Consider the following 27,176-nt stretch of genomic DNA (forward strand, 5'->3'; position numbering starts at 1 on the left):
GGCGCGATCGTAGCTCGCGTAATAATACGTAGCTGGTCCATAAGTCCCAGGGCACAGCTACGTACTATTACTGACAAGGTCGTAAAGGGGTTAAATAAGGCATCGAAAAACTGAAGCAAGTTCAGAGAAGAGCTACTAGGATGGTGGGCGGACTGCAAACTATGTCCTATGCATAACGGTTAAAGAATCTGGGAATGTTTAGCTTGCAAAAGAAAGCTCAGAGGAGATTTAATTGCTGTCTACAAATATCTGAAGGGATGTCACAGTGTACAGGGATCATCCTTATTGTCATTTGCACATTGAAACATGAGAAGCAATGAAATGGACGAAGATACAGATTAGATATTAAAAAAACTTTTTGACAGTGGGGGTGATCAATGAGTGGAACAGGCTGCCACAAGAGGTGGTTAGTTCTCCTTCAATGGAAATCTTCAAACAGAGGCTGGACAGACATCTGTCTGAGATGGTTTAGTGAATCTTGCATTGAGCAGAGGGTTGGACACGATGACCCTGGAAGTTCCTTCCAACTCTAACATTCTATGATAAGCACAGCCATATCTGCTTGTGAGGCTTCACCAATCACATTGGGCACAACGTTCTTGCGACCAGGGGCATCAAGGATGAAGATAGTGAAGTGCACGGCCAACTTTTACTCGTCTCATACCTCCTGGTTACTGTTTAGCCCATGAGAGGTACCAAAGTTTCTCTTTAGCCTGAGCCTTTCATATTTTTCAAGTCTTTACTCCGCTATACCAGTTCAATACGTCTGTGCATCATCAGTTTATTTACCAGCTTCTATGTGTCAAATCATTATCCCAATCCCCTAAAAATATTGATTGATTTTATTTAACGGTCTTCGGGTTGGAGTCGACCCATGGTGACTTGATTGATGAACGCTCTGTAGGAACATCGATCTTGTGTAAGCCTAGATAGGTCCACCAGTGTCTTCTCCGTCGTTATCTTGATTGTATCAAATGTAGGGATCTGTACTCACTGAGCCGCGTTGGAGGTAGGCACAAGTTCACACAGTGATGCAGTCCGTGGGTTCAAACAAACTGGTGGTTTATTTAGTGTCCATATACCAGTGAGGAAACAAAAGTAACAGCCTTTTCCTGGCACAAAAGGAATAACAGAACAAAGCTCAAAATAACAAGTTCAAGCAGCATGGCCTCAGCCGTTTAAACAAAGTGCTTTTTCTCTGCCTCCTGCAGAGTCTGAGAAGCACATGCAAGGTCTGCTCACCTTGTCCCAACACACAGACAGACTGAGACAGGCGCAGCTGTCTTAAATCAGCCTTCCAAGACATGGACTGGAGGTAAGTGAGCAGCTGTTCTCCCCCAGCTCTTTCAGCTGCTCGTAAAACCCGGCCCTGTAATCCGGGCCCATTAAATTCCTCTCAGCACTATGTGTGCTGGAGCCTGCTTCTCCGGGTCCTACATCACCGAATCTTGGCACTTCGGGGACACATACCTCCCGTCCATGACCTGTCTGGCAGCCACCTTACACAAGCCATCAGATTGCTGGTCTTCCTCTCTGCCTTGCTCCTTCTATTCTTCCGGTCGTGATGTCCTTCTCCAGTGATTGTCCTCTTTATATGATGTGTTCAAAGTGGGCAAGTCATAACTTGATGATCCTTGCTTCGAGAGACATGTCTGGCTTGATTTGTTCCAAAATTGATTTGTTTGTTCTTCTTGCCATCCATCGTAATGATAACATCCTTCTCCAGCACCACATTTCAAATGCATAGATTCTTCTTCTGTCTTGTTTCTTAATCTACCAGGTTTCGCATCCGTATATTACAACAAAAAAGAACAAACTATGTACGAGCTGTGTCTTGGTCGCCAGTGAAATATTCCTGTATTTGCAAAAAGAAATTTTATTTAATTCCATTTATATCCCAATTCCCCTCTCCTCTTAAAAATATTGATAAATACTCACATATAAATATTAGTAAAATTCCAAAAAATAGATGCCGAAAAAGGACAGTGACACCTAGCAGTATTGGGTGGTGAATGGCAAAATACAGACGGGTCGGGAGAAAATCAGCACTGTGTGACACACACAATTTCTCACACAGCCTAAACTAGAATTAATGGTGTTGTCTATGGTGTTTAAATGTAGTTTTATTTTTTTTGTATTTTTTAATTACTCCAAAAAATAGTTATAGATTTGCAGAGAAAATTGCTAGTAAAATGCCAAGAAACTGAATAAACAAAGGGCAATATTGTGTGGTGTACAGCTAATTGCACAGACAGGACAGGAGCACTTCAAATTTGTGCAGTATCACATACACAGCCTTGCATGGGATCACAAACTAAGCTAAAATGAAATGTTGCATTGTTGAAAATGATGGGTAGTATTCAACGCTTGACGAGTATGCCAGGGAGATGGCATCTCTTATCCATCTTGCCAGTGTGCCCTTGGAAGCTTTTTGTCCCTTCCGAGGTCCCTGGAAGCACACAAAGAGAGACCTCTCCTTCCTATACTCCCGTGTGACCTCTAAGTTTTGGATAATGAATCTTTTGACGTCTAAGGTGTGTAGGTCTTTTTCCCCCCTGTTTTTAGGATTTGGGCAAAAGGAAGGGAGGGTGACCTCCTGCAATCTATGGAAGTGTGATCCCACCTTAGCAAGGTATGCTGGGTGCGTCCTAAGTGTCACCCTGTCGCTAACTCTTCGTGCCGATGTGAGAGCTACTAAGAGTGACGTCTTAAGAGATAGGACTTTTAGAGATACATCCGCTAAAGGTTCAAAGGGATGTTTGTTTATGGCTGAAAGAACCAAGTTTAAGTCCCAAAGAGGAGTATTCCTGGAGCAGATGGGCCTAGACCTGTGTGATGCCTTGATGAACCTAGAAATCCACCTATTTCTGGCCAGGTCGCAGTTGTATAGGGCTCCTAATGCCACAACTTGAACCTTTAGAGTGCTTGTGGCCAGACCCCGCTCTAACCCCTTTGGTAGGAACTCTAAGATGGAAGTAATGGGGGCCTCCCCTTGTACCTTCGAACCCGCATATGAGAGGAATTTTTTCCAGGTTTTACCGTAAAGTCTGCTAGTTACGGGTTTGCTACTCTTTAGTAGAGTGGAAATTAAATTCAGAGGAAAACCTCTATCCCTTAAGAGCGCCCTCTCAAAATCCAGGCTGTCAAGTGTACATTTGCTACCTGAGGACAGAAGACCGGTCCCTGGAAAAGGAGATCCGGAATTTCCGGAAGAACCCAGGGGTCGGAGGTGGACATTATCCTCAGCCAGTAAAACCAAGGCCTCTTTGGCCAGAAGGGGGCTATCAAAATTATGTTTGCCTTGTCTTCCCTGACTTTCCTCAGAACCACCAGAATCAGAGCGATCAGAGGAAAGGCATAGGCTAGCTGGTGGTTCCATGGGATTGAGAAAGCATCTAATGCTGCAGGGTTCCCCTTGGGGTTTATTGAGCAGAATATGTCCACTTTTTGTTCTGCCAGTTGGCGAATAGGTCTATGGAAGGGTTTCCCCACATTTCCGTGAGTTGGTTGAACACTAACTGATTCAGCTCCCATTCACCCTGTCTCAGATGGGTTCGGCTCAGAAAGTCTGCTGTGATATTTTCTGTTCCTTTTATGTGGAATGCGGACAGAGACTCCAAATTATTCTCTGCTAACTGGAGGATGGATTTTGACACCTGTAGTAGAGAATGGGACCAGGTCCCCCCTGGTGATTAAGTATGCCACTACTACCCTGTTGTCCAAGAAACACTCTTACATTGTGTCCCTGTAGGGTGTTTAGAAATTTTGAGAGGGCGAATTTTACTGCCAGAAGTTCCTTCATGTTGAAAGAGACCCCTTCCAAATCCTCTAACCAGACCCCCTGAGTTTTTGGTCGTTTAGGTGAGCCCATCATCCCCTGGGGCTTGCATCTGTAGTTAGGACCTGCAACACTGAGATTGCCCATGGAACACCTCTGGTTAAACTGTCCACCTCCGTCCACCACGTTAGGGAAAGCAAGGTTTTTGATGCCAAAATTAGCCGACCTTCTAAGTGTCCTTTTAGTGATTTTTCTGCCCCCAAGATTTCCCATTGCAAGTCCCTGGTGTGCACCTGAGCCCAAAGGACCCCTGGGATACAAGCCATGGAACCTAGAAGGGACATTGCTCCCCGCAGAGTCATAGAGGGGTGGTCTTTCACACGAGATATCCGGGCTATCATATTCTGGATTTTCCCTGCCGGGAGACGGCATTCCTGGTTCCTCAAATCTAATAAGATGCCTTGATATTATTGTACTTGGTCTGGCTCCAACCTGGACTTTTTTAGGTTCAGAAGCCAGCCTAAATTCGTCAAGGAATCCATGACCCTTGCTAGTTAGTCCTTGCAATGATTGAAAGAGTTGCCTATGATCAGCAAATCGTCCAGGTACGGGGTGATCAGAATGTTTTTGTTATGATCTGCTACAAGCACTAAGCTGGATCCCTACGATGTAACGGGGAACCTGATCCTGCGATCAGACTCGCTAAAGTCCTCGGCTAGTCTGAACGAAGACCTATAGATGTGAGGGAGGGATCCCTACAAGAACTAGGGACTGGGAGAAAGATGGACACCTCCTAGCAGAAATTGTAGCAGAAATAAGACAAACAAACAACATAGAACATAGAGGTCCGAAGACCCAGCAAAACTGACTGAGAAAGGCAACAGAGCACCAAGCTAGCTCAAGAGTAGAAATTACAATGAAGTCCAGCAAGGCCAGGAGGGCGGAGCAGGATTAAATAGGCAAAAAAGGTCATGTGACCAGCAAACTAGAAAAAACCTAACAGGAGAGTTCTAACAGTTTTGCTCCCTCAGATGAGCCATTACCTCTGCCACTATTTTAGTGAAAACCCTTGGGGCTATAGCTAGATCGAAGGGTAGGGCCATATACTGGTAGTGTTTGACTATTCCTTTTAGCGATATTGCTACTCTCAGGAATTTTTGGTAGTCTCTGTGTATGGGGACGTGATAATAGGCGTCCTTTAGATCCAGGGCAGCCATAAAACAGTCTGGGAACAACAATGTCACTGACGATTTTATTGACTCCATCTTGAAGGTTTGCACCCTTAGAAATGTGTTAAATTTTTTCAGGTTTACAATTGTCCTGAAAGTCCCTTCCAGTTTTTTCCTTAGGAACAGAGGGTAGTAGAATCCTTCGCCTTTCTCTTGGGCAGGGACTTCTTGAAGGACTGCTCTTTCTATTAGGCCTAGAATTTCTTGTTCTAGTGCTAGTTGCTCTACCTCTGATGACCTCTTGGGGGTTATAACAAAGTTCAGACGGGGAGTGGAGTGAAACTGAAATTTTAGCCCTGCTTTTATCAGGTCTAAAATCCAAGAGCTGTTCGATATTTTTTCCCAGGTTGGGAGGAAATGAAGAAGTCCCCCCCCCCCCCCCACACCTGGGGCTGACTCTCATTGGGCGGGTTTCCTGTTGTCGCTGGGGGGCCTGTTAAACATAAACCCTTTGGCTTTTTTCTTCCTATCCTATCCTGGTCTTTGGGGGGTTTCCTGCGCATAAATTTTCTGCTCCTAAAGGACTTCCTGTATGAAGTACCAGGGAGGACGTGGAACCGTTTCATGTTATCCCCAGCCTTGTCGAGGATATCGTCCAGAGTAGGTCCAAATAGGAACTCACCCTCGCAAGGAATGGAACACAGCCAGCCAGTGTTCCCCGTTGGTCACCCGGCCAGCATTTAAGCCAGAGGGCCCGCCTGGCTGCGTTAGAGAAGCTCGCAGCCCTGGCTGCCAGCCTAACAGAATCGGCTGATTCGTCAGCCAAAAAATCTGCTGCGCCCTTCATTACTGGGATGGAGCCTAGTATGTTATCCCTGGACGTTTTGTTCTTAAGTTGTGTCTGTAGTTGATCTAGCCAGCCCATCAAAGATCTGGCTGTACATGTAGCTGCAACTGCGGGTTTTAACCCTCCCCCTGTGGCCTCCCAAGCCCCTTTTAGGAAGGTGTCCGTTTTTTTGTCCATTGGGTCCTTTAGTACCCCCATGTCCTCAAATGGCAGGGAAATTTTTTTTAGAGGCTTTAGCTATTGCCACGTCTAATTTTGGCGCCTTTCCCCAGAAGGAGCATACCGGGACATCAAAGGGGTATTTCCTCTTAAGTGACAACAAGCCCTTTCTTTCCGGCTTTTTCCATTCCCTTTTAATCAGGGAGTGGACTTTGTCATTGAGAGGGAAAGATCTTCTTTTCTTTTGTTCCAGGCCACTGAACATCATGTCCTGGACTGATTTCTTGGGGCGAGGATCTACCAACCCCATAGTGGACCTAACTGCCTTAATTAAATTATCCGCACCCTCTATAGGGAAACAGCTACGTCCCCCTCCCTCAGAAAATGACGAGGACGAAGATAAGAAGGACGAATCTGAGTCTACCCGTCCGAACTGCTAGATCCTGATAGAGGGGATAGGTTCCTGTTTTTTTCCCGTTTCAACGCCCCCTTCTGCAGGGACTTGAAAGTATCCTCAACCTGGGATTTAATCAGGGATCTGAGTTCTGAGGCGAACTTAAGGAGCTCCTTGCAAATTGTTGGTTCAACACACTATTTGCATAGTCTTTTTTCCCATGTGGTGGGCAGATCTTCTGGACTTGCCCGTACTCTTCCTTCCCTGATGATAGAAGAAAAAGAGGGGGGGGGGGGGGTCCAAGTTACAGGTGAGCTTTCACGAAGATCACTTACCATCCTGCTGTAAGAGGGAATACCAGATTTGGAGAGGAATCCGTTCCTGTAGATGGGCCTTTCCTCGAGGTTGAGTCCTTGCTGCGTTGCGAAGACTTGCCAGACCGCCCGCTTCCACCGTCACCTTGGCTGTGCTGGCATGGTCACTGGGGGGTCCTTTCGCACGCTTCCCATGTTGCGGTGGTGGTAGTGCAGGGACTGCACCTCCTGTAGCGCCTGCTCGCTCATAGCTGGTGCCAGTGTGTGCTAGGAAGCACTTCCCTGGTGCATGTCCAGGCATTTAACCCCTATAGGTCTCCGCCCCCCTCACCTGGCTTGCGTTCCACAATCAGCCGTGCACCTTTCCAGCATGGGGGACTGCACCTCCTGTAGCTCCTGCTCGCTCATAGCCGGTGCCAGAGTGTGCTAGGAAGCACTTCCCTGGTGCATATCCAGGCGTGTAACCCCCTATAGGCCTCCACCCCTCACCTGGCTTGCGTTCCACAATCAGCCTTGCACCTTTCCAGCATGGGGGATGCCCCCCCCCGCCCCCTGGGGAGTCCTCCCCCCCCCACCCAACGCTTTCCTCTTGGCTGGACAGACATAATGTACTCCGGGTTCCCGCGCGCGCGTTCAAACGCGCCGCTCCCAGAGAGGCACAGCGGTACGCGGCACTTCCGGTGCGCGCCCAGACCACCGACACCCCAGTAATGCACTGCGACTTGCGTCAGGGGGGAGGCGCCCAGCGTCACGCCGACTCCCCAGTCACAGGGATGCGTTCGGCATGCGAGCTTCCGCAATGGGCCCCGGAAACCCAGGCCTACTCACCGCCCTGGGCCCCGACACCATCGGAGTACGCAGAGGCTTCGGTCTTCTCCTGCGCCGCGTCTCCCTGTCACCCTGGAGGCCCACTGACCTCAGCGGTGGCGCTACAGGACACCGCACCAGCCGAGGCAGGGAACCCCCGCTGCCTGAGCCGGTCTGGCCCGGCCTGGTATGTCCATATTCTTCTTTTACGATTCTTTCTTTCTTTTTTTTTTTCTCTTTCTGTAGGTCCCCATCAAGGACAGGAAACCAACTGATGCGGGAGAGAGGTGCCGCCCTTTTTATCTGTAGGTTGCCTGTCCTTGAAGAGCGGATCCCCTCTCTCCATGGTGCCGTCATGGGGGAAGGAGAAATAGGTAATTCCTTAAAGAGTACCTATTACCAGTCTGTCACTGATCTTTTTATTTAACAAAAATGTGGGCAAAGTCTACGAACATTGGGCCCAAACTTCCTGATTGTCAAATCTTGGCGTGCAGAGCAAGATCTCCCAACTTTCCGCTGCTCCTATTGTAGTGAAAGAGTAAGATCTCAGTCTTTCCACTAACCCAGTGCTGCTGTTAACGAAAGGTAATTGGTCTAATGAGGTTACTGTTCGCTAACAGATCAGCAAGAAATTAATGGAAAAAGGAAGATCTCACTCTTTCCCTTCAGCCAGTAGGATCAAGCTCTGCATTCCAAGATCCCACAACCTGGAAATTCGGGCTTGACTTTGGTAGAAAATCAAGCGCTTTTGGGTGATATTAGAAACCCTTATGATATTCATTTATATTTATTATAATCACCAATCTGGGGCTACCTACTCTGTTATTAAATAAAAATGGCAACATCAGATTTGGCAATAGGTGCTTTGTAAGGGTTTAATGGACAGCACACTGATGTAACACAGATGGTATCCATGTGCTGTTGACTATTTCATGAACCCATTCTGTGACATGGGACTTGTCAAAATCAAACCAAACTTGGTCATGTCTATGCTTTGCATTGCAGACCTATGGGCTGTAATACAAAGAAGACATGAAAATGTGCCCATAAACTATCATGGATACACGTCCTATTTGTTAATCTGTTAAAAAGGAACGAACAGTACACACAAAAAAAAGTGGTTAATTTCGGTATCAAAAGGTCATGGATACTACTGGAGATGCACACTCATTTTATATGTCAAGTATGGTACTATTGGTGTAGTAACACCTATTGGACTGTAATACAGATATTCTTTATAAGGTAATTTGATTTCCAGAGCCATACCCTGAGGTATGCATGTAAAGAATAAAAAAAAGATAGCCCAAAGTTTTTCCAATAAACATTTATTAATGACTGGCAAACAGAAATTCGAAATGTAGTTATATTTAAAAATATTATAAATTCTAGACACCTGACTGATATATATATACGTTTATAGGTGTGTTTTTGGGTGATATTTGTATTTTGGAATAAAGACATTTATTGGCAATTGCATACAATTTTTAATCATTATTTAGGGCCTTACATTTCTCTCTATTCTTAATGTATGGCACATAACATTACTTGACTATATTTGCTGTATGCTTTATTACTTTACTTGTCAATACCACAAATATGTACCAAAAAGAGAATGGCTACTTCCCTACGTGAAATTTCAGATGCTGAGCAAGATGTGAGCTTGCAGCAAAACATTTGCCACATTCTAAACATGAAAATGGTTTCTCCCCTGTGTGCCTTCTCTCATGTATTTCAAGAACCGATTTCTGAGCAAAACATCTCCCACATTTAAGGCATGGATATGGCTTCACCCCGGTGTGAATATTCTGATGTCTATTAAGATGTGTTTTTTGGCTGAAAGATCTCTCACATTCTGAACATGAATATGGCTTCTCCCCTGTGTGAATTCTGTGATGCGTAACAAGGTCTGATTTCTGTTTAAAACATTTTCCACATTCGGAACATGCAAAGGGCTTTTCCCCTGTGTGAGTTCTCTGGTGTAAAATAAGACTTGATTTATCAGCAAAACCTTTCCCACATTTGGAATACGACTCCACGCTGTGACTTTTCTCATTTCTAACAACATGACTTTGCTTTGGAACACATCTCCTCTTTTGATAAAATGAATATGAAGTCTCTCCTGTTTGAATTATTTGATGTTCAACATCCTTACTTTGATTTTCAATTTTCTTAACAGTCTGTAATGAATTAGGAACAAAGACCAGTTGGACAGGGTAACATAATTTATATGTGCTGTGAGGGGTTGAGGGTATAGATGGGATAATGACTTGCTGTTCATATGTATTTTGTGCGATACCATGATCATTGGCTGTAAAATCTGTAGATATCACATGTTTTTTCGAGCTTCTGACATGGTCACCAACTAAAAGCAAAAGTGAGATTTTTATTTTTTTTATTATGTAAATTAAATACATTGATATTTTATAACATTTATGTACAAACAAAGTCATAAAAACTGCAAGGCATGTAGCACCATTCAATAATTAACAGATTAAATATTGCCAAACATTTTAGGCTGGCCCCTATTGACCCCTCTCTCTATGAGAATGGGAAGTTGAACCCTTCCAGACAAAACGATCAAGTACTGCATGTTGAAAACGATCAGCCAGATTCTTGTTTTTCCTGACATCTTCTGTCAGAGAAAAAAACGGGACACCTTCATTCACATTAGAGCAACACAATGTCCAGCTTAAAATGATGGGTTTGAATGACATTAATATGTACAACATCCTTACGACTTTTCTGGTTAAACAGATCACAATCTTACAGTAAAGCTAAGTTCACACAACCGTATAAAAAAAAACATCTGAATTTCAACCATAAGTACATGTGTTGGCAGGACTGGCATATGAGTTATTCCTTCCAAAAACTTTACAAAGGACCAGGGAACATTTGTTACGGACGGAGGAAAGGCGATTTCACCAGCTTAATGGGAAAGAATTCTTCACTGATAGAGCAGTCAGATAGTGGAATGCCAACCCCAAGAGACAATAATGGCAAATACTGTAATAGCATTTAAAAAAGGGTTGGATGCTATTCTCATAACAAAAGGCATTGTGGGTTATAAGCAGTAGCGTAGCTACCGGGGGGGTGGGGGGGGGGCGAGGGGACGGCGGCCCTAGGCCCCGCACTCTGTGGGGGCCCACCCAGAGCTACGCTATTGTAACTGTAGCGGCGTGCGCAGGCCGAAGCTACAGTTACACTCTGGGCAGAGCAGAGAGACTCGATGTCCCTGCACTGCCCGGCGGCCGCTATGGGCCCCTTGAGCAGGAGAGGGCCCCCGGTGCCAGCATCGGGCCCCCCCTGCTCCCTCTCCCATCAGTCCCCATAGAATCCTCTGTGACTGACGTCATTACTTGGCACCTGGCCCTCTGTTCTGAAGATGTGTGCGGGCCGGGCACTCGGAGCAGCGGGGGAACGAGGAGGATAGAGAGGGGAGTATTGTGCTTATTTATTTATTTTTTCTTATGGGGGGGTGGGGGATTATGCTACAGACAGCCTATGGGAGGGAATTATGCTACAGACTGCCCATGGGGGGGGGAATTATGCTACAGACTGCCTATAGAGGGGGGATTATGCTACAGACTGACTATAGAGGGGGGATTATGCTACAGACTGACTATGGGGTAGATTATGCTACAGACTGCCTATGGTGGGGATTTTGCTACAGACTGCCTATAGGGGGGTGGGAGGATTATGCTACAGACTGCCTATGGGGGGAATTATACTACAGATTCTGCCTATGGAGAGTGCATTATACTATATTGAGGACTATGTGGCGCATTATACTATATGTAGGCTATTTATACAGTGTGGGGATTACAGTTAGGGTCATACAGTGTGGAATATTATGTGGGGTCTTTGCACAGTGTGGGAGATAATGTGGGGTCTTTGTATAGTGTAGGGGCCATCATACAGTGTGGGAGATAATGTGGGGTCTTTGTACAGTGTGGGGCAATCATACAGTGTGGGAGATAATGTGGGGTCTTTGCACAGTGTGGGGGGCATCATACAGTGTTGGAGCCATCAGTTTGGGAGCTACTAAGGGGTCAGTATAATGTGTGGGGGATACTATACAGTGAGGGGGCATTATACTATGTATATGAGAGCATCATATTGGGTAGAGGGGAGCTGTACATGGGGGGAGCCTCAGGACATTATTAAATGTTAAGTTGGCACTTATCGTTTTAGGGGAACTCAGGTTATTGTGACTGTCAAAGGGGCAGACAGAGGGCATTATTACTTTCTAAGGGGCAAAATGTGGTCCACAGTCCACAGGAGCGCAGCAAGACACTGGGGGCCATCGGAAGGTAAGTACCGTATATATTTATTTTTTTATTTTTTACCATTCTCTCGGGTCACACTATATAAATCCATGCAGGTTGCATGGATTTATATAGTGTGACCAAGTTGTCAAGCACTTTCCAAGTGATGCTAAAATCGCTTGGAAAGAGCTTGACACCCGCATGCGGAAATGCAAGTGAAGAACGCTTCATTTCCGCATGTCCCTGGCAGGAAAAACGCATGTACAATCCGCATGCGTTTTTTTCTGCCAGGGAGATGCAGAAACGCTCAGGAAAAAATTCTGAGCATTTCTGCATCGTAGGCACATAGCCTCAGCCTTACACTCGCAAAACCTCCCTTACTAAAGTCTCTAATGATCTACTAAAATCTAATGGTCACTACTCTGCTGATTCTCATCACCTCAGTGACCTTATTGGAGAAACCATCAGATTCGTTTTTCAGTACCATCTCTGATCACCCAGACATTACTTCAAAACATTAATGATTGTTGTCTCTAACTCTATGTCCTTCCCCTATCTACAACTGAATTAGGCAAAAACTGAACTTGTGTTTCTCCCCTCTACTAGTTTACCTAAGCCCAATATTACAATTTCTGTGTGTGGTTTCATTACAATTTCTAAGCAGAATGCCCGATCTCTTAAGGTTAAATTTGACTCCATTTGATCCAGGGCTGTGGAGTCAGTAAGCCAAATCTCCAACTCCTCAATTTTTTTCACTCTTGACTCCACGACTCCACAGCAAGGCCTTACTACTGAGCATGTACATAAAGTGCAGCACAGATTCATCTAAACTAAAAGCCTAGTTCCTTGAATCAGGAACAGAACAGAAATTTATAGGACATTTCATAACTTTCCCAAATTCTTGTGAAAAAATGTACAGCACTTACTGCATTGAACTACTGTACGCAATTTATTATATATTTTTGGAGTCGGTCCATTGTATACCGACTCCACTACTCCAACTCCACAGCCCTGCTCAGATCTTTCTTTTACTATATAGATCTGATCATTCACTTGCTCATGTCACCTGCATCTCAAAAACATCTCTAGAATTCGACCTTTTCTTACGGTTGCTCTTATATTTTTCCTGTATTATCTTTTTAACATGTTAATCAGTAGATAAAATATTAAAATTTGAGAGTCCTCAGTGGTTGATACCATCTTTTCAGTCAGCGAATAAAAGGTAACAAATAGAAAGCTTTCGAGACTACTCAGGTCTCTTCATTACGCATAGTACAACACAAAATCTGGAGAGTCATATATTTATGCACAACAGGACACAGGAATAATGTAGTAAATAAAACAAGGGCTATAACTATGCCTCCCCCTACTGTCAGTCATTGCACTGGTTGCCCATCTGCTACAGAATACAATATAAACGTATTATTCTCATAAAAAAATAAATAAATAAATAAAAGATTAAAAAACAAAACAATAAGCTCTGCACAGATTTGCACCGTCCAACATCTATTGCCTTATCTCTGTCTACCATCCTAGCTGTGCTCTCCATTTCACTAATGACCTAAGACTAACAACCTTAATAATTTGAACCTCCCTCTGCCGTCTCCAAGACTTCTCTCGTGCTGTGCTAATTCTATTGAGTGCACTACTTCAGACAATTCAATTAATTACCAATATCAACAGTTTTATGCATTGCTCTAAAAATGCATTTCTTTAGACTGTCTCATCATCTTACCTTATTTAACTATTTCCTCTTTACCCTTCCTGAATTTTCCTCATTATCTGCTCCCACGAATGATCTGTTTACACACCGTCCATGCACTTAGGCTATGTGCCCACGATGCAGAAATGAAGCAGAAAATTTCTGCAGCATTTCTGCATCTCCCTGGCAGAAAAAACGCATGCAGATTGTGCATGCGTTTTTCCTGCAGAATACATGCGGATCCACATGCGTTTCCGCATGGAGATTGACAAGCGCTTTCCAGGCAATAGCATCACTTGGAAAGTGCTTGACAACTAGGTCACACTGTATAAATCCATGCAAACAGCATGGATTTATACAGTGTGAACCGTAAAAATTAAAACAAATAAAGCTATACTCACCCCCGAGGCCCCGGCGTGGCTGCAGCGCTGCTTACTGGCTGGTTCCCGGCTGCCGGCATATCGCGAGACAGAGCGGTGAAGGGCCTGCGGTCACATGACTGTGACGTCACCACAGGTCCTCAAGCGATGCCGGCATTCAGAGACAAGCCTTCGGAAAGGTGAGTATAAACTTTATTTGTTATTTTATTCTTTTCTTACAGGTACAATGGTGCCCAGGTCTGGATGAGAGTCTCCTCTCCTCCAGAACTGGGTACCATCCGCACATAGAGACGCATAGAAGCCGCTTGTAAAAATGTAGTCGCGGTTTCTATGCGTCTCAATGCAAGTCAATGGCGGGAGTTCCGCTGCGCTTCTGCAAAATTAAATGACATGCTGCGGATTTTTGTACGCAGCATAAACGCTGCGGAAAAATCCGCAGCATGTGCATAGAACATGCGGAATCCCCTTGGGGACCATGGGGTGCGGATTACCTAGCGTTTCACAAGCGTTTATGCTGCGGAAATTCCGCAGCATAAACGCTTGAAAAACGCTACGTGGGCACCCAGCCTAAATAGCATTCTCTGCAGGTGACCGGTTCATGCAGCGTTATTTGAATACTCTATTATATTGATGGCTGGACCACACTTTTTACCATTTACCTTTTGCGTTTCACCTATTTCCTCACAGATTGTAAGATAGCGAGCAGGGCCCTCACTTTTCTTGGTATGTGTTGAATTATGTGTTACTCTGTAATAGCTATATTATCTGTTCAAGTCCCCTCTGAATTGTAAAAAACTGTCGAATATGTTGGTGCTAAAGAAATAAAAAAATACTATTATTACAGCTATCACAAAATGATGTAAACATATTTACAGACTCACTATATACGTTTACAGAATATGGGTGTTTGAAAAGTCTGTAAACCTAGCTTTACTGCAGCAATTATTATTAAAAAAGTGTATTTATTCATATCAGTTACCTGGAGATGTGACGCGCTGGGGAACCTCCATCATGATGTCCTTGTACAGATCTTTGTGTCCTTCTAAATACCCCCACTCCTCCATGGAGAAATAGACAGCGACATCCTGACACCTTATAGGAACCTGACACATACAATGATACTGTCATCCCCCCAATCCCTTCGTAGCGCTACTGTAAAGTCTCCCAGCATTCCCAGCAGTGTCACCTCTGAAGTCAGCAGCTCAATCATCTTGTAGGTGAGTTCTAGGATCTTCTTGTCATTGATGTCCTCATGTTTCAGGGGGTGAGGTGGAGGCTTCGCGATTGAGCTCAGAGGCTTACACCATCCCTCAGACATAGGGGGCTGACAGCGCTCACTAGAGGTCTTCTTCACTAATGTGTAATCCTGGATATGGAGAGACACATTAATAAATCTCACTACAGACATTTCCTCTCCTCTCCAGTTCAGTCCATCTATTATTCCCATAGATAAGAATGATGTAATGCGATGTCATCAGAATTTCTCACCTCTCCAGTAAGCCGGAAGAGGATCTCTAGGGTGAGGTGTAACAGCCTCTCTTTCCTGCCACTATCCATCCTTGAAAGGTCAGTCAGGAAAATTCTCTTATACAGAATATCTCCACTGAGAGGATCCGATATTGTAGAGACCTGAATGAGAAGATGAGCCGATGTAACATCATAAAGAAACCCATTCAATAATACAATAACTGGAGATAATAATGGGAATTATATGAGGAGATATAACATGTAGATGTTGTGGTCTCTCTTTTGTCATGAACTGGAACATGAAGGCAGTTCCGACCTGAAATAGGCGGATATTTCCGAAAATTATATAGACAGAGCACATAATTAAAGTTAAAGGGATGGTCCGAAGTCATATTAAATTTAATTCTAATTGCCAATGAATTTATTTTATGCCATAATCTATTACTAGCTGTTTTTGAATATACTTGTACTAAAAATTGCCTAGCTACACTAACAGCTATTTTTTTCCCATTTGCTGTGTGATGAAATGAATCGCTGAGAAGACGGCCTAAGGGCAGAGAAGAACGCTGAGGAGACGGCCTAAGGGCAGAGAAGAACGCTGAGGAGACGGCCTAAGGGCAGAGAAGAACGCTGAGGAGACCGCCTAAGGGCAGAGAAGAACGCTGAGGAGACCGCCTAAGGGCAGAGAAGAACGCTGAGGAGACCGCCTAAGGGCAGAGAAGAACGCTGAGGAGACCGCCTAAGGGCAGAGAAGAACGCTGAGGAGACCGCCTAAGGGCAGAGAAGAACGCTGAGGAGACCGCCTAAGGGCAGAGAAGAACGCTGAGGAGACGGCCTAAGGGCAGATAGAAACACTAAAGAGACGGCTTGAGAGCAGATAGAAACACTGGGGAGATGGCCTAAATGCAGAGGAAAATGCTGAGGAGATGGCCTAAGGGCAGAGGGGAATGCTGAACACGGCCTGAAGGCAGAGAGGGGCACAGAGACGGCCTGAGTGTGGATACAAACAACATAGGTGTGAAATATGATGGGCCGGAGCTCATTATAGTCAGTGAGGACAGTCAGACTCAGCTGGTGAACGTCTGATGGGGAATTTATCCCCAGATGCTTCCTGCTCCTACTCACCACATAATCTATCCCTCTCTATCTTCTGTTAAAGTTGGGAGATATCTATAAACACATGGCAGAAATGGGAGCGCTGCTCTGGGCGGGAAGGGTTCTGTCTAGTAATGAAGGGGTTAATGCCCCCTGCGCCCAGTAATGGGGTCTCTCCACATACCTCCACCTGCAGAGCCGCCACCACATATATGGCTGTTCTGTGCGCACAGGACCTGTGATGAGGTCACAGGAGGGGAGGAGTCAGGGGTCACATGATCAGGGGCCTCAGTGGATGCAGGACTCTGCTGTGCTGGTTGTCATGGTGCTGGATGAGGTGAAGGTTATGTGTGGGGTCAGGAGGGGTTTACAGTGTGGATGTAGCAGAGCCGCGTGTGTACGAGGTGTACGGAGCTGAGCCGCGTGTGTACGAGGTGTACGGAGCAGAGCCGCGTGTGTACGAGGTGTACGGAGCGGAGCCGCGTGTGTACGAGGTGTACGGAGCGGAGCCGCGTGTGTACGAGGTGTACGGAGCAGAGCCGCGTGTGTACGAGGTGTACGGAGCAGAGCCGCGTGTGTACGAGGTGTACGGAGCGGAGCCGTGCGTGTACGAGGTGTACGGAGCGGAGCCGCGTGTGTACGAGGTGTACAGAGCGGAGCCGCGCGTGTACGAGGTGTACAGAGCGGAGCCGCGCGTGTACGAGGTGTACAGAGCGGAGCCGCGCGTGTACGAGGTGTACGGAGCGGAGCCGCGTGTGTACGAGGTGTACGGAGCGGAGCCGCGTGTGTACGAGGTGTACGGAGCGGAGCCGCGTGTGTACGAGGTGTACGGAGCAGAGCCGCGTGTGTACGAGGTGTACGGAGCAGAGCCGCGTGTGTACGAGCTGTACGGAGCAGAGCCGCGTGTGTACGAGGTGTGCGGAGCCGTGCGTGTACGGAGCGGAGCCGCGTGTGTACGAGGTGTACGGAGCGGAGCCGCGCGTGTACGAGGTGTACAGAGCGGAGCCGCGCGTGTACGAGGTGTACAGAGCGGAGCCGCGCGTGTACGAGGTGTACAGAGCGGAGCCGCGCGTGTACGAGGTGTACGGAGCGGAGCCGCGCGTGTACGAGGTGTACGGAGCGGAGCCGCGCGTGTACGAGGTGTACAGAGCGGAGCCGCGCGTGTACGAGGTGTACAGAGCGGAGCCGCGCGTGTACGAGGTGTACGGAGCGGAGCCGCGCGTGTACGAGGTGTACGGAGCGGAGCCGCGCGTGTACGAGGTGTACGGAGCGGAGCCGCGCGTGTACGAGGTGTACGGAGCGGAGCCACGCGTGTACGAGGTGTACGGAGCCGTGTGTGTACGAAGTGTATGGAGCGGAGCCGCGTGTGTACGAGGTGTACGGAGCGGAGCCACGCGTGTACGAGGTGTACGGAGCCGTGTGTGTATGGAGCGGAGCCGCGTGTGTACGAGGTGTACGGAGCAGAGCCGCGTGTGTACGAGGTGTACGGAGCGGAGCCGCGCGTGTACGAGGTGAACGGAGCTGAGCCGCGTGTGTACGAGGTGTACGGAGCAGAGCTGCATGTGTACGGGGCGTACGGAGCGGAGCCGCGCGTGTACGAGGTGTACAGAGCGGAGCCGTGTGTGTATGACGTGTACAGAGAGGAGCCGTGTGTATGTGACATGTACTCAGCAGAACGGTGCATGCACGACATGTATGGAGCGGAGCCGTGTGTATGGAGCAGAGCTGTGTGTGTATGACGTTTACCGAGAGGAGCTGTGTGTATGTGATGTGTACGGAGCAGAGCCGTGCATGTACGACATGTATGGAGCGGAGCCGTATGTACGGAGCAGAGCTGTGTGTGTATGATGTATATGCAGCTATTTGTGACTTTATCACTTATGTTCTTGTACATGGTTTAATATAAGCTACATCTAGTGGATTTAGATTGGGACATAGTAAACCCTCCTGCAGATGTCCCCATACGTTCTGCCCACAGTGTATTTCTGTGTATAAATCTATAGTGTTCCATTATATAAAGTGTCCTCGAGAGTCATGTGTTATGACCTCTGAGGACCAGGTTGGCTTATTAACTGGGAGGAACTGATTACACTGTTTTACATATTTTCAAATGTTGTCAGGTTCAGTTATGAAATTAGCTGTTTCTTAATGATTTTGACCTCCTGAATTCAAATCTGACAATGAAAATTTTTTAGTTGGCTTTTGTTTCTATGATATCAAAGAGTTTCCTTTTACTGCTACATATAATTAATGCATAAAAGTTTCAGTACTTTGAAACATTATTATTTTTGCAAATATAAAGATGCAGAATATTTTGTTATGCCAATTTTCTGATATTTATTTAGAGGGCACTTAACAATTCAAATAACTAAAACATGTCTAAACACTTTTGCAAATTATAAACAGTTACAAAAATTGCTCTACAACATTGGATTCTCATTCAGTGACAACTCTTTTTTGCTTGTCTCTTGTACTCCTGCATTGGATCATCTCTTACAATTGTCCAACAGTAATCTTCAAGCATTGATGGTTTCCATTTTCCTTGATATCTTTTCCCTATAGCTGCAGTATCTTGGTGAAATCTCATCATGCTCGTTACTCACTGCACCGCAATTTGGTGGAGAAAAGTCTAGATGCAAATGTAAGAAATGAATCTTTAAGGACATGATACAGCCAAGATCCTTATATATTTTGAGGAGATTTTACACCAACTCTTCATAGTTATCTGCTCTTGAGTTTCCCAAAAAGTTACCGCGAATGCTACCCATGCAGCCTTTTCCTTGCACTGCAACAGATGGAGAAACTCCTAATCTTGAAGAAGCTTATGAATCTGAGGTCCAATACGGACTCCTTCCTTTATCTTTGCTTCACTCAACCTTGGAAATGTATCAATGAAATACTTGAATTCTTTTGCATTTTTATCCACTGCCTTTACAAAGTTCAACAGTAACAAAATCTTATGTGGATCAACAAGTGCTTGATGCAGAACATTTTTACTCCCTGGCTGAAGTAAATTTTGGAAGGCCAGTCTCTTTCATTGTAGTGATATTCTCTTGTATGACTATCCCACTGAAACAGAAAGTAGCAGTACTTTGTGTATCCACCCTGGAGACGAAGTAAGAGGGCAACCACCTTTAAGTTACCACAGAGGGGCCAGAAATGTTGGCCTTAGTTCAGGCACCTCAACAGCTGTTTCATGTTGTCATAGGTTTCTTTCATGTAGACTGCATGACCAACTGGAATTGAAGGTAGCGCATTGATCGAATCGATGAAGAACCTCCATTCCTCTGCATTATGACTTATCTTCAGAGCTTCCATTAAACTGTTGATGTTGTTTCATGCCAGAAGATCGCCCTTCAAGAAGAAGTATTGGACAAGATCTTTATTTTGGTTGTGGAACAAAGAAATCCGATTCCACTGCCGTAGCCTGGAACCTAAGGGCTCAGCCTTACTCTTGGGCACATCCAAATTTCTAACAAGATCATTCAGTTCACTTTGTGCTATAAGCTGTGGTTCAGTTGAGGTTGCTGACAAAGTCTGGTTTGTTAGAGGAAGATGCTTTATGACACCAAGTGCCCTCTTCTTCCTCACTTGACTCGACTAAAAATGTTTCTGTAGCTTTTGGAACTGTCAGTTATTCTGTATGTGGTACTGGGCATATTGCAGATGGAATGTTTGGATACAGTAAAGTCCACATTTTCTTCTTTGAAACTCCTTTCCTAATGGGGGGCACCATGCAGAAATAGCAATCGGTAGTGTAATCGGTTGTCTCTCTCCTGATCATTGGGACTGCAAAAAGCATAGATTGCTTCTTCCCATGCACCCCACTGGGTAAGATGTGATGCACATTTATTGCAGCATATGTGTAGAGCTCAACTCTTGTCCTGATCTCCTATTCTGCAGCCAAAATACAGGTTGCAGTCTTTCCTTAACATGGTAGTCAAGTTTCGCCTTTGTGACGCAAAAGTGACCACTCTGTATATGTAGCAAAAACTATGCGCTTTGTTAATGCAAGAATGAGACATATCTGAAAAAAAACATATTGAAACATGTCAATATGCCATTTATAAAAGTAGATGATGCAACTGTAATTAGTATTATGTCATTGGAGTGGAGTTGGTGTTTTTTGATTCGTCACTCTAAGGCTCTGTTCACACATTGCTTTTTTGCTGCAGCCAAAACTTGATCTCTTGGCAGTAAAAAAAACTGACAAAAAAGCAGGTTTTGCTGGCTTTTCTGCTGCTTTACTTACTGTGTTTTAGGCTGTGTGCCCACGTAGCGTTTTTCAAGCGTTTATGCTGCGGAATTTCCGCAGCGGAAACGCTTGTAAAACGCTAGGTAATCCGCACCCCATGGTCCCCAAGGGGATTCCGCATGTTCTATGCACATGCTGCGGATTTTTCCGCAGCGTTTATGCTGCGTACAAAAATCCGCAGCATGTCATTTAATTTTGCGGAAGCGCAGCGGAACTCCCGCCATTGACTTCCATTGAGACGCACAGAAACCGCGACTGTACATTTTTACAAGCGGCTTCTATGCGTCTCTATGTGCGGATGGTACCCAGTTCTGGAGGAGAGGAGACTCTCATCCTGACCTGGGTACCATTGTACCTGTAAAAAAAGAATAAAATAACAAATAAAGTTTATATTCACCTGTCCGGCGTCTTCTCTCTGAATGCCAGCAGCGCTGAAGGACCTTCGGTGACGTCACAGTCATGTGACCGCAGGCCCTTCACCGCTCTGTCTCGCGATATGCCGGCAGCCGGGAACCAGCCAGGAAGCAGCGCTGCAGCCACGCCGGGGCCTCGGGGGTGAGTATAGCTTTATTTGTTTTAATTTTTACGGTTCACACTGTATAAATCCATGCTGTTTGCATGGATTTATACAGTGTGACCTAGTTGTCAAGCACTTTCCAAGTGATGCTATCGCCTGGAAAGTGCTTGTCAATCTGCATGCGGAAACGCATGTGAACCCGCATGTGGATCCGCATGTATTCTGCAGGAAAACCGCATGCACAATCTGCATGCGTTTTTTTCTGCCAGGGAGATGCAGAAATGCTGCAGAAATTTTCTGCTTCATTTCTGCATCGTGGGCACATAGCCTTACTGCATTTTTTGCTACATTTTTCAGGACCTCAAAGTTCAGGTTTGCTTCCACCATGCAAGCATGAGCAATATAAGGTGTTAGGCCACCAATACAAGACGTATGTGAAGCCATAAAACATTTTTGAAAATTATTTAGTGGAAAAAGTTTTTTATGTCGGAAAAAAATAGTTACTGTTCTGAACAAAAAATGTTTATATGAGTTTATGAAAAAATATACAATTGAAATCTAAAAACAGCGGGAGACTTGAATTATTCTGGCTTAGTTTACATAACACATTGCTAGAGCATTGAGTTGGTTAGACATTGCTTAGTTACACTTAGTCACACATAGGTAGCGCCAGGGAGTTGGTCAGAAATTGTTCCATCTCACAAATTGGTAGAGTATTGAGTTGGTCAGGCAATACATACTTTATGGCTATGTGCCCACGATGCAGAAATGCTCAGGATTTTTTCCTGAGCGTTTCTGCATCTCCCTGGCAGAAAAAAACGCATGCGGATTGTACATGCGTTTTTCCTGCCACGGACATGCGGAAGTGAAGCGTTCTTCACTTGCATTTCCGCATGCGGGTTGACAAGCGCTTTCCAAGCGATATTAGCATCACTTGGAAAGTGCTTGTCAGCTTGTTCACACTATATAAACCCATGCAACCAGCATGGATTTATATAGTGTGACCGTAAAGAATGGTAAAAAATAAATATATACTTACACTCTGATGGCCCCCGGTGTCTTGCTTCGCTCCGTCCTGGCTGCCGGCAGCGGTACACTGAAGGACGTGCCGACATCAGCGTCGCGTGAGACTATGACGTCAGCGCAGGTCCTTCAGTCCATTGTGATCTGCCGGCATGAGAGGACGAGTGCAGCGGGGGCCGTCAGAAGGCAAGTATAACATTTATTTTATTCTTTTTTTCACAGGTTCAATGGTACCCGGGTGTGGAGGAGAGTCTCCTGTCCTCCACACCCGGGTACCATCCGCACATTGGAACGCATGGATTCCGCATGTCCTTATCTAGTGAAGCAAAATGCATGCCTTCTAATGCAAGTCAATGGCGGCGAAAACGCAGCACTTCCGCAAAATAATTGGTAGAGCTGCGTTTTTTTTTCCGCAATGATAATCCGCAGCAGAAATTTCCGCAGCATGTGCACAGCACATGCGGATTATCATTGGGGGACATGGCAGGCCTTCTACCATGCATTTTTTAAGCGTTTCAGCAGCGTTTTTGCCGCTGTGGAAACGCTTAAAAAGCGCATCGTGGGCACACAGCCTAACACAATCACTAATTTAAACTTTATTAATACTAACAGCCATCATCAGGTGAGGGAGCCAAGACATTTTGGTTTAAACTTGAAAAATTCACAAAAATAAATTGGTCCCATATCCTGCTGTACATGCTTTTTTGTCATTAAAAACTGCAAAAACTGATGTCAATATTTTTGCTCCACTTTTGCTATTTTTTTGTATTTACTCATTGCTTTCTATGGGTGAAAAAAACTCTGCAAAACCGCTAAAGGTGTTGACATACTGCAGTTTTCCAATCCAGTGAGGGAACAAAAAAAGCATGTGCATGAGATTTCTAAAATCTCATAGCTTTTGCTGGTCCTGTAAAAAGCAGCTTTTAATTTGCATAAAAAAAGCAGCAAAAACGCAACGTGTTAAAATAGCCTAAGATGATAGAATATTGAAGTCTCAATAGACTACATAGATGATGTAATAAACTAGGAACTAACAATGTAATAATGATGAGGAAATAATAAAGACGCAATTTTTCTATAAGCCTGCAAGGAAGGTGTCATAAGTAATTACAACCTCCTGTGGATCTTGAAAATAAGAATCAATCAGCAAATTTAGGCATTGTATTCATTTTCCGCACCACAAAATTAGTTGAGTTCAACCCTTTAGGCTGCATGCCCACGTAGAGTTTTTCAAGCGTTTATGCTGCGGAATTTCCGCAGCGTAAACGCTTGTTAAACGCTAGGTAATCCGCACCCCATGGTCCCCAAGGGTATTCCGCAAGTTCTATGCCCACGCTGCGGATTTTTCCGCAGCATTTATGCTGCATTCAAAAATCCGCAGCATGTTCATTAATTTTGCGTTTCCGCAAGCGGAATTGCCTTTTGCAATGCATTAAAAAACGCAAGGCAATTCCGCATGTGGAAATCGCGCAATAAACGTGTGCGGAATTCCGCATGCGTTTTTACTTGCAGAAATGAAACAGAAATTTTCTGCTTCATTTCTGCATCGTGGGCACATAGCCTTAAACTAGCACGCTCGGGTACTCGCTGAGTAGTTTCACCGTGCTCGGCATTTCTGTAACAGCTGCCGCGACTGCATGTGTCACATCTGTTAGACAGCTGTAACACATACAGGGATAACCTGTCAAACAAATGTTCATTCCAGGACTTGATTACTCACATAAACATTTTTGACCATTTATTTTAGTTTGACTGTTTTAACGACTATGTCTTACAACACAAAACTCTTGTTTCCATTTATATTACTTATATATTTATGTTGGTGATACTGATATGATAATTTTATTGGAGGATCTCTAATAATGAGGCTGTTCCATACTTTTAAACTATGGGCTTTACTGCATGGTTCTTGCCGAACCTCCTCTACCAGACAATACTTTCAGGATTCTGTAGGGGATTGGTTGTTTTGTGCATATAACGGTTCCTACTTTGGTAGGCGGGAACATTCTATGGTGTACCATGTCTATTTGCACATTCGTCTCTCATATAGGGATTGATGGAGCTAAACGGACATTGCACGACCAGTCTCTGAAAGATTAACCTGTCATTCTAGTCCTGCTGGTGTTCTTTCATCTTTGAGCAGTGAGCGTATGGCGTACACACCTCCGAATTCCAGCGCATGGAATATGTGTATATGCCCCTGTACGATCACTTCCAGCTTCACGATAACCCAATTAAGAGTATTCGCTGCTACCACCAATCAGTTTTGTTTTTTAAAAGATATAAAATCCAATACAGGCCTGATTGAACGCGTGCTCTCTGGTAGTGTATATGGCTTTGGGGGAGGAACAATTACAGAACAGAAGAAACAGAGCTATTACATTTTATATTTAATCCAAAGGGAGGCAATGTTTATGAAAAAAAGATATACAAAAGATTTTACAAATGGCAACAAGACAATACAGCATATACAGTTACACAAAATAATAGGGATTAACAGAAGAAACTTACTAGACCGATTGCATACACGATTCAGTTTAGCTAGTGGCAAGCATTCCAATTCTGGCCGTTATGGAACGGGACCCCTGCTTACACAAATATGTATCTCCTGGCATGAGTATAGATCAATTTTCGGCTTGATCTTTTATGCCGCAGGGGAGCCATGCCCACACACTCACCTGTGATGACCTCACGTGGGCTGATATCCGCCCTTCATGGTTTTATGAAATCTCTAATTTCTGCAATAACTTCTCGCGGGTAGATTGCAGAAGTTAGCAAGTGATACCATATTTTTTTATTGCAATTTTACCTTTGTTTAGAGACCAGACATGACCTGGCTGCTGTCCGTTATGTTTGTACTCTTGTGTTACCGCTTACCGGCAGGGCGCACAGATACGGAAAAATATGCCTACTGTTCCTTAGTTAGCCCCACGGCTAAAAATATATGTCCCATCACAATCGGAATTATAGGACTTTCAATATTCCATACTTTATTTTGGTGCCTACGAGTCTGAAGATTGCAGCTAGGAATGTCCTGGCTATTGTGAAAAGTGTGACAGATTTCCTTTGATGCCTAACGAGCAGTTTCCTATTGACTCAGGTGTCTATTCATCACCCATGTCTCTCAATTTTGTATGGTAACTAGCCTGGATAATAGAGTTTGTGGCTTCTTTTGTACACTGCTATTTGCATAGAAGCAACTTCTTAGAGAGATAGCTCTTCTCCTTAGCAAATAGTATAGGGGAGGGGGAAGAGTGAGAGAGAGATTTATAATATTTCCCATGACAATACACAATTATGGGACAACTGTTTTGTTAGGAAGACAAAGTTTTATAATATAATTTGAGGCGTGTTCCTCAGAACGTACAAAAATAATTGATAAAAGAAAGTGAAAAAAATGCAAATTGTAAATTTTCAAACTTGTGTTTCATCAATTACATAAAAAAGGAGGTATCAAACTACTCACTGCCTCTCTAGACAAATACATTACAAGTTATGATTTACAAAAAAAGACATTTATGGGGGATTTCTGTTGCTCTTGAACCTCACAGGATCTGCAAATATGACAATCTATTTCAAATAAGGCCAAATTTGTATTCCAAAATTCACATTGTGCCCCTTCCGTTTTGAGCCCTAATGTATCAGCACATCAGGCGCCCTTCAAATGTGACATGGCGTCCGCTTTAGATTCCAGACAATTTTGCGTTGAAAAAGTCAATTGTCGCTCCTTCCCTTCCGAGCCGTGCCGTCAGACCGGAGAAATTGCACAATTTTTGGGGTCCATTTTCTACTGTTACCCTTGTGAAAATAAAACATTTGGGGCTAAAAGATCATTTTTGTGGAAAAATTTAGATTTTTTTATTTTCACGGCTCTACCTTATGAACCTCTGTGAAGCACCTGGGGGTTCAAGGTGCTCACCTCGAGTCTAGATAAGTTCCTTGAGGGGTCTAGTTTCCAAAATGGGGTCACTTGAGGGGAGTTTCCACTGTTTAGGCACATCAGGAGCTCTCCAAACACGACATGGCGTCAAATCTGCATCACATGCACAGCCTTGCATGTGATGACAAACTAAGCTAAAATTAAACATCTTGTCGAAGTGTTGAAAATGATGGTAGTATTTTTTTAATTATTTCTGTTTAATTTTTTCTTTATTTTCCCCATAGAGAACACAGAATTGCATGACGGAAATTTGTAAAAGTTATGGCTCTCAGAATATGGAGACTCAATGATTTTATTTTTTCAAAGTGTATTTATTACACAAAAAAATAATAAAACACATTTAAAACAACATAAGTTTGGTATAGTCAAAATCATCCTGACCCACAGAATGTGAATATTTGAAAATTTAAAACATCAAAATACAGCAAAATAACAGTCAGACAACAGTTAATAAAAAAAACATGTTATATGTACCAACAAAAAATGCGGTATGCTGACAAATACAGCTGATCTGGGGAAAAAAAACAACTCATACAGATATGTCTACAAAAAAATAAAAATATTATGGCACCTGGAATGTGACAATTATAAAAATTAAAATACTACGTCCCAAAGGCCTAAATTACGTAATTCCTTAAAGAGTACCTATTACTAGTCTGTCGCTGACCTTTTTATTTAATAAAAGTGTGGGCAAAGTCTACAAAAGTTGTGCCAAAACTTCCTGATTGTCAGATATTGGTGTACAGGACAAGATCTCACAACTTTTCAACGTTCCTTTTATAGTTAAAGAGCAAGATCTCAGTCTTTCCACTAACCAAATGCTGCAGCTTACTAAGCTGTTAACGAAAATAATTGACCTAATGATGTTACTGTCCAGTAACAGATTAGCAAAGTACATGCCAACCTGGGTTAGTGGAATGAGCGAGATCTCACTCTTTCCCTGCAAGAATCGTGCTCTGCATGCCAGGATCCCACACCTTGGAAATTCGGGCCTGACTTTGGTAGAAAATCAAGCTGTTTTGGAAGACATTAGGAGCCCTTATGGGAGTCATTAGGAGCCCTTA

The 27,176-nt window shown here is 44.4% G+C and overlaps 2 protein-coding genes across 2 annotated transcripts in view; both read right to left on the reverse strand.

Moving 5' to 3' along the window:
* The window catches only part of LOC141271937 (uncharacterized), a 223,119-nt gene that overhangs the window by 150,069 nt on the left and 45,874 nt on the right, over nucleotides 1–27,176 (reverse strand). The gene's annotated exons all lie outside the window — the stretch shown is intronic.
* LOC141270876 (gastrula zinc finger protein XlCGF66.1-like) lies at nucleotides 8,840–21,076 on the reverse strand. Its single transcript, XM_073680973.1, has 5 exons — nucleotides 21,030–21,076; nucleotides 15,304–15,444; nucleotides 15,002–15,181; nucleotides 14,795–14,918; nucleotides 8,840–9,830 (listed from the first exon to the last, which is right to left on the reverse strand). The coding sequence occupies exons 2-5, from the start codon at nucleotides 15,370–15,372 to the stop codon at nucleotides 9,085–9,087; spliced, it is 1,119 nt and encodes a 372-aa protein (XP_073537074.1). The 5' UTR covers nucleotides 15,373–15,444; nucleotides 21,030–21,076; the 3' UTR covers nucleotides 8,840–9,084.

Source organism: Phyllobates terribilis, unplaced genomic scaffold (genome assembly GCF_046119375.1).
Source record: "Phyllobates terribilis strain yellow unplaced genomic scaffold, ASM4611937v1 Scaffold_5__5_contigs__length_657084704, whole genome shotgun sequence".
In the NCBI taxonomy this organism is placed as follows: Eukaryota; Metazoa; Chordata; class Amphibia; order Anura; family Dendrobatidae; genus Phyllobates; species Phyllobates terribilis.